Source organism: Rhincodon typus, chromosome 15 (assembly GCF_021869965.1).
Source record: "Rhincodon typus isolate 14 chromosome 15, sRhiTyp1.1, whole genome shotgun sequence".
Taxonomy (NCBI): Eukaryota; Metazoa; Chordata; class Chondrichthyes; order Orectolobiformes; family Rhincodontidae; genus Rhincodon; species Rhincodon typus.
This window is the reverse complement of record NC_063346.1, coordinates 48,834,224-48,842,486: the sequence shown is the minus strand read 5'-3', so window position 1 is coordinate 48,842,486 and position 8,263 is coordinate 48,834,224. Positions and strand designations below refer to the sequence as shown.

The 8,263-nt window shown below is 40.9% G+C and overlaps 1 protein-coding gene across 1 annotated transcript in view; it reads left to right on the top strand.

Moving 5' to 3' along the window:
* nlrc5 (NLR family, CARD domain containing 5) overlaps positions 1-8,263 on the top strand; it is a 318,897-nt gene that overhangs the window by 122,326 nt on the left and 188,308 nt on the right. The window contains exons 34-36 of the mRNA XM_048606000.1: positions 2,344-2,409; positions 6,361-6,408; positions 6,603-6,686. Coding sequence (XP_048461957.1) covers positions 2,344-2,409; positions 6,361-6,408; positions 6,603-6,686 — 198 coding nt within the window. The remainder of the gene's footprint in view (positions 1-2,343; positions 2,410-6,360; positions 6,409-6,602; positions 6,687-8,263) is intronic.

Here is an 8,263-nt window from a genome sequence, read left to right as displayed (position 1 = left end):
CTAGGCCTGAAACGTCAGCTTTCCTGCTCCTCTGATGCTGCTTGGCCTGCTGTGTTCATCCAGCTCTACACCTTGTTATCTCATTCGCCAGCATCTGCAGTTCCTACTATACCTAAATCCTGCTTTTTAACTTTTATCCCTTTGGCAGGATGAAGGAGTTAAGTTTGGACGCCCATCACCTTGCCCCTGTTTTGCATTGCTTCCATTAAAGTAAATGGGTCCAATTTTAATGCCATATAACCAACTGGGTTTTATGTAAGTTAAGTTAAATTCCAGCCCAGTCCAAAGTCAGGATGGTTGTAAATCAGGTCTCCACACATAGGTAGGGAAAGACCAAGCGGTCAGTCAAGCATGTCCCACAGTCATGTTGCCTGGAGAATCATGACCACTTCCTACATCCCAATAGTCATTCAGTCTCCTGGGAGAGGGAAAGAAACAGGGCCAGTAGGGAGAAGAAAAAGCTCTGGAAATTTTATATGAACATACCGCATCCTCACCTTGTCAGAGTAAGCAATTCAGATCAAATAGAGTTTAAGGTCAGTTTTGGGGGAGCAAATGAATGGAACCCTGTTCCAAAGTGCCTCAATTTTCAAATTGAAATTGTGCCTCTCAAAAAGTGCAATGAACAATATTGAATCTTCCACCTATTTAATATCTCTCCTGACTGGATATGCAAAATCACATAAGGATGGATGTTATAATGTATAGCTGATCAAATACTGGCCCCTTTTACACTATCGCTTAAGGCCAAAACAACCCCAATATTACTCAAGCTCGCATTACATTACACTATAAGGCATATCTTTACCCAGACTTTCAAAATATTTAGGTTTTTTTTACAAAAAGCACTCCTGTATTAGTAAATGTGCTGACACTGTTTTTTTCCCCCCAGAAACTAAATAGTTTAGGTAACAAGAAAGACTTGAAGACCATGTTAGATTTCGCTTTAAAAAAATCTGACCGATTGGTCATAACAGATAGGCTGTTAGTGCAATGACACTCTTGCTACATTTGATCTTCCGATGTAACTATACAGTTACTTTCCATGCAATCTGCAGTGAGAACTTCCACACTGGAAATGTGAAGGAGAATGTGAAAGTGTAGTCTTTGCCGGGGGAATCTAGCCTTTTCCAGGAATGGTATTGTTGGACAACAGATGGATCACAGTATTTAGGAAATAGTTTGGTTTCATGCGTCTGTGACACTTGAGGTTTCCTTAGTGGTCTAAGGAAACTTGAAATGAGAGATAAAAGAAAGTTAAACCATATGAAACCTGTTCAACTTAACACCACCTGTACAGTGTGGATGTGCGGTGCTGTGATTGCCTTGATGTCGAAGCCACCACGTGCACAGCGAGTGGCAGAAACACCACAAACAGCTGTTCATGGAAAACATCTTGTGCGTGCACTGTCATTAAAAATGTCTGAACTATTTGTCTTTCTTTACCGTCTGGATGTTTTTTCTCGGAAACTGTGGGGTTTTGGACAACTGGCCAATCAAGGACCTCCACTGCAGGCTCACCTGGCCAGGATCTTGGAGACAGGTCCAGGCCATTCAGCCCCTTGGGTTTACTGCACCATCCAGTTAGATCTGGTTGATGTGCAGCTCAACTCCATTTCCCTGCATTTGCTTCAAATCTTTTGAAAGCCTTGGCTAATAAAAACCCATCAATCACAGTCTGAAAATTCTCCTGAAATCTATAATCCTTTGAGTGACAAGTTTGCACCTTTCTGATAAATTTTGTGTGAGAAATTGCTTTCTGATTTCCTTCCTAAATTCTCCACTCCAATTTTAAGTTGGCCCATTGTTCTTGATTTCCCCATCAGAGGAAATAGTTTCTCTACATCCAACTTATCAAAGCATTTTAGCAATTTGGACACTTCAGTCAGATCACGCCCTCAATCCCCTGTTCTCTCTGAAATACAAACCAAGGCAGCTTGGCTTCATAGTTTAATCATGTTTACCCTGCCAGGTGACTGCCATTCAACCTGGTTATGAACAGAATGTTGCCAATTGGCATCTCCTTTGCTCTCACCCTCTTGTGATATCTGTCGTTCCCATTGAGGTGATTCTGTGCTTCCCTGGTGACAATAACATTACGTAGAGTCTATAAAGAATATTGAAAGATAAATCAGTGAAAGAGATGTTCTCGGGTGTTTACTGCTATTCGTTCACTAACTAACTATCGCCTTAAGACTACCTGATATGGCTGACTTCCCATTGGCACTAGTTTCATTTCAGTTTCAAATTTCAGGAGTCCTATATAGGGACTTTCAAAAGAAATTACTCTAGACATCTCTCGTGTTTTATTGATGTTGATGTCAATGAAAACTTATTTTGTAGTGTGAAGAACAAAACAGTTTCCATAAGGCTGGTTGACAGTGGTTGGCAACTTGCTGATTATAACAGGTATGGATATCCATCACATTGACTGAGAGTTGATTCAAAAGTGAGAGTCATATCTGTAACATGCAGTTTTATTATTTGTGTTTCTTGGCTGTTTGCTGCAACATGATCTCAGAAATATGTAAACTGAAAACATCCTAAAATATAAACCAATCACTGCATATGCTGTTGGGATAAAAATTTTTCCTGACTATTGGAGATAGTAAATGAGGATTTTGTTTTTCAGTCTGCTATTTCTAACCAAATATCTTTGAACATGTTTGCACTTCCACCAACATTGTTACTGTAGGAAGGAGTTCAGAATGGTTGTCTAAAGCTAATTCCCAATAACTATGGGTTATATATATCTAAATATATCTAAAGGAGAATAAAATGACTCCAAATTACACGACATGACCATATCGTTGAAGCAGGAAAATACCTCCATCATTGTCATTTTGCAGCATACTATTCAAGATACTTGCCCTTCACCCCAAGCACTGCATTTCAAAACAATAATTCTGTCATTTTGATAAGAATGGGAGAGCGAAACACTGATTTGTGAAGATCTTCATGTGGGAAGTGAAGTTTAATGACATCATTCACACTACTATCAACCTGACGGTTACCATTGACCAGAAAGCTGAATTGAAACAACCATATAAATACTGTGGCTACAAAAGCTGGGAATTCTGTACTGTGTAACTTAACTCCTGTCTCCCCAAAGTCTGTCCACCATCTACAAGGCACAAGTCAGAACTGTGATCGAATATGCCCCACTTACCCCTGAATGAGAGCAGTTCCAACAACACTCAGGAAGTTTGATACCATTTGGGACAAAGCAGCCCACATGTTTTGCCCCCTATCTACCACCATCAACATTTATTCCCTTCAGTCATTGATGCACAGTGGCAGCAGTGTGTACCGTTTACAAGATTCACTGCAGTATCCCACTAAAGGCTCACTTAGCAGGCCTTTACCACCCCTAAAAGGACAATATGGATATTTGCACAGGAACACCATCACCAGCAAGTTCCCCTCCAACTGCATTCTGACCTCAGCTTTATCACAGTTCCTTCAGTGTTGTTGGATGAAAATCCAGGAACTCCCTTCCTACAGAATTGTTAGTATACCAACACCTCAAGGGCAGCAAGGGTCAAGAAGGCAGCTCACCACCATCTTTACTAGGGCGACTAGGGATGGTCCAGCCAGTGACACCTGCATCCCATGATCAAACAAACTACAACATAAATGATCTTATTTTTATTTATAATAAAGTTTATCAAAAAGACTGAGCAATTAAGGCCACTTAACACGCCATTGACATTCGACTCATGGCAGAGTGGGAGACTGTCCAGGCAGGAGGAGAGTTAATCCTTCATTCAAAGGCACTTGGTGCCTGATGAAGGGAGCTGGCATTGACAATTGAGTCCTGCTTTTGCTGCTGATCCCCTTCCCCTGTGAGCACCACTACACGACCTCCATCCTACCCTCACTTACCTTTGGCCTGGGGTCTTTCCTTGTTGCTGGGCCACTGAGTGGGGAGGGGGGGGTGGTGTGCATTATTGGCATTACCTTCATTAATTACTATCCTGCATGTCAAATTGAAGTCATCTCCTTCCCCATTTTTCATAATGAACAATAGAGTTAAATGTGAGAAAGACGCATCTTACATCATCTGCTTCTGAGGCGATTTAAGCTGGCTTACTGTGTATTTTAAGAGGTGGAATAGTTCTTTTCATTTCACTTTTTAAATGTATTTGTCAATGTCCAACATTTGATCATCCATTTATAATGGGTTCCTTCCCAGGTGAACCTTGCTTTTATTCTCAGTATTCCTCTGGTCTTCAGGATTCGATGGAGGAATTGTCTCCCAGAGTGGACTGCAGTTTGAATTTAATTATAATCATGTCTAATATGAGATTCTGGTGGTTGCAGTGATAGTGCCCCTCCCTCTGGGTCAGAAGCTCCAGGCCCTCTCTGTCCCATACCAGGAGTTGTCTCCAATGAAAGTTGTGTTTGTAACATGACCAAGCAGGTTGATTACCAGCCTGCTAAACCTTCCAATGCACCGGATAGCAGCCAGTAAGAGAGGGGGAGTTTCCTGAACACCCAGCCTGCAGAAGGCAGTGGCAAAGGACTGAAACACCTTACCCATAAGCATGGACCTATCCAGTGGTAGACCATAGCCCAGCATTGAGAAACGAGGATGGGAGAGAAGATACATATGTGTAATATGTTCTCAGCTTTTAGCATTGAAACAAACATGCCAGCTAAGTGGCTGTATACAGTTTGGCCAAAAACCTGATGGCAATTTTAGTACCAGTGTCAAACAAAATGGGGATATGATTTGTGAAAAAAAATAGGGACGTGCAGCCTGAGAAACATGTGCAAGATAAACTTTATCAATTACAAAAATTGACAATAAAGACCATCTCACCTGGCCAGCCTTTATTATCAGTTTTAATTCTAGGGTTGATTTTAATGAGTGTCACCATGAAGTAATGCAGCCAGTGGACCTTCCCTCTTCAACCACAGCCCTTTGGGAGAAGTCTACCCCATTGAAAAATGCCACTGAGCGGACTGACCACAGTCCTTAAAGGAACTGCAGCTGGTTGTTTGTAACAATTCTTATTGTAACTGGCTCCACAAAAGTGCTGTCAGTTTACCAGCATCTGATTGTGTACCTATTTTACCATATTCACGGTGACTGCTAAAAGGAACTTCTCCCATCACAACTGCCCAACACTGGTCCCTTGTGGGTGAGCTGAGTATTGTCTGGTAGTGTTAGTTATCTATGCTGCCGACATTTGCTGCAAGCAATCCTCCTTATTGATATTTGGAGAGCTACTGATACAAGTGGGTAAGGATGCCAACATGAAGTAATTGGTAGAAGATAGTCTGGGTCTTGATTAAACATTGAAGATTTATTTCATAGTACTTAACTAGTTATGTTACTTTTAAAATACGTGATTGTCTCTTGTCAGACATCAGGCTCAAGCTAAGAGCAGATAGACAATCTTTAGCTACATGCTGTTAACACTGTCATGACTCCAATGGGAAGAGTACACCAATAATTGAGCCCCATTATTCCACAAGCCATCACAAATATGTAAATACTCAATTAAACCACCAAGATGATCATTTTGCCTGACGGACTGCTTTTCAGAGCAAAAGTAATTGATACCAGCTTTTATCATTAACAACAAAATAACTCCAATTATTGTAAACAAACTCATTCTTTAACAAATGGATTTATTATTGTGTGACTTAACCCTGCACCCCTTTAACTACCACCCACCCCCCAGAGCACACGCACACATTCACTCATGAATATGAATCCAAAAACAACAGTTTGTTGCAAATATTATCGGTAAAACCAATATAAACAGGGAAAGCAATTTCTGTAGATCAAAGTTGCAAGGTGGAGAATTAATCCCACAGTTCTTTTTGATTTTGGCAATGAGGACAGATTGTCTGTAGCACGCTCATTATCTTTGATTCGACAGCTGATCGGGTGGACTGGGTCTTTTTTATTAGACAATTTTCGTTTGAATCCCTGGGCTTTTTTTTGTCTTTTCACTCACACAGAGAAGGGGGAGTGATAGAGAGAGAGATGTTCCCTGTTGCAGGCTTCTGGATATCTCTGGCAGCACTGTGTTCGTAGGTCCATAACAAAATGCAATCTGAAGTCACCAGGCAATATTTTTCCTGGTGCCTCTACCTCTCATAATTTTATCTACCTCACAGCTCCGAAACGTAACACCGTTTTGTGTAGCTGATAAATACAGTTGCATGCTGGTGAGAAAGAAACACAAGACTAAGGGCAGTACGGTTATACAGGCTGCATTTTACCGGACCACATTGTGCCTGGAAAAACACTGGGCTCACCAGTGTTATATATTCACAGCACATCTATTTTCTAGGGATATACAATAACCAAAACTGATCTGAGATCTTTCTGATCCCTTTCAGCACCAGAATAGACTCTGGAGCACAGCATCCTTCTCTGCAATTGATCAGGTGACCATTCCATTTGATTTACTGTAAAATGCGCTATTTGAATCCAAACAATATTTCGAGGATTTCAATTGTCATTTTTATACTCGATGCACCCGTAGTCGATCTGCAGAGGTTTAATGGAAAAGCATTAAATTGTTTATCTGTAACATTGCCAAGTGTCAAATAAATGTCTTTGTCCTTTTGCCAATTTTCAGTTTATACCAGTGCGGAATTGAGGCTCCCCAATTCCTTCGTCTCGCACCCATAATTAAGCAGTGTCCACAACTACTGGAGCTCCAGTAAGTCTCCCATTTGTACCTTTCCATGGTGTATGTATATGTGTGTGTGTGTGAGAGAGAGAGAGAGAGAGTGATTGTCACATGCTTGTATCCTGTGTCAAAACACACATTGCTCAGCTAAAAAAAGACTGAGAATCATGTCGTTTACCTTCTGCCAACCTGGTGGTCACATGTCCTAATGGCAGCCCACAATTATTTCCGATCTTTTCCTTAGTCGCTGCATGGCTTGCTGAAGTGATTTATTTTCTGAAAGAGGTCAGTTCCAGTTGTTCTGAAGAAGGGTCCCTGGACCCGAAACGTTGACTCTGCTTTCTCTCCACAGATTCTGCCACACCTGCTGAGTTTCTCCAGCAATTTCTGTTTGTGTTTCCGACCTCCAGCATCCACAATGTTTTGTTTTGTTTTGCAGTTCTAATAGTTCTGCACTGTGCTTACAGATGGAGGCATGTGTACCGTAAAACACCTCCTACTGCATTCCTTCTGCAAATGTGAAGCAGGAGCTCTTAGTGTGTCTTCCCACGGATAAATCTATTGTGTTTTGTTTAGTTTTTCATAAAGAAAAAGGTAGAATTGCAAAAGTTAATTTCCAAAAGCTAATAAAAATCCAGGGACTTCTCATAATTCCACTATGTTTATTGTGGTTTATTAATATAAAGCAGTGAGCCTAGCCACAGCCTCCTCATTATGGATAAGATAGAATTATTTTGAAGAACATACAGACCCCTTGTACATTCCTGTAATATACTCTGTGTAAAGATTCTGTCATTTGTTAGGTCTCTAACTCTTATGCTGTGGGGAATATTACACACAGAATTAAGTTGTAATTCTGCCCAAAGTAGGAGCCTGCCTATGTTTTTTCTCTTATCACAGTGTTTGATGATTCAGTGCATCACATTAATGTGTTAGTAATTGTAATTTTCTGTGTCATAGAGTCATAGAGATGTACAGCATGGAAACAGACCAATCAGTCCAACTCATCCATGCCGATCAGATATCTTAAATTAATCTAGTCCATTTGTCAGCATTTAGCCCATTTCCCTCTAAACCCTTCCTATTTGTGTACTCATCCAGATGCCTTTTAAATGTTGTAATTGTACCAGCCTCCACCACTTCCTCTGTCAGCTCATTCCATACACGCACCACCCTCTGCATGAAAAAGTTGTCCCTTAGGTTTAAGGTGAGAGTGGAACCTATGCCCTCCAGTTTTGGCCTGGGGAGGGGAGGCTTAAATCCCACTCCAGCTCCTATAATTTAAACTGATTCATTACTAAGTTGCATTGTCAAAGGTGCCATGTTTTAGATGAGACAGTAAGCCACATTTCTCTCCTTTTCATCATTGGTTATTAAAAATCCCTTGCCACTAACTACAGAAGATCTTGGAGATCACTTAGTATCTTGACCAACACTCCTCCCTCAACTATCATGGTCAAGAACACAGCAGCAGGTTATTTTGTGGGTTCTGTTTTAATGCAAAATGGTTGCCATATTGAAAGACCATCACTGCCTTTCAAATGCATTCAATTCAGGATGACTGAATTGGGATATTTAGGAAAGCAGCAGTGAGTTGTTGTATAAAC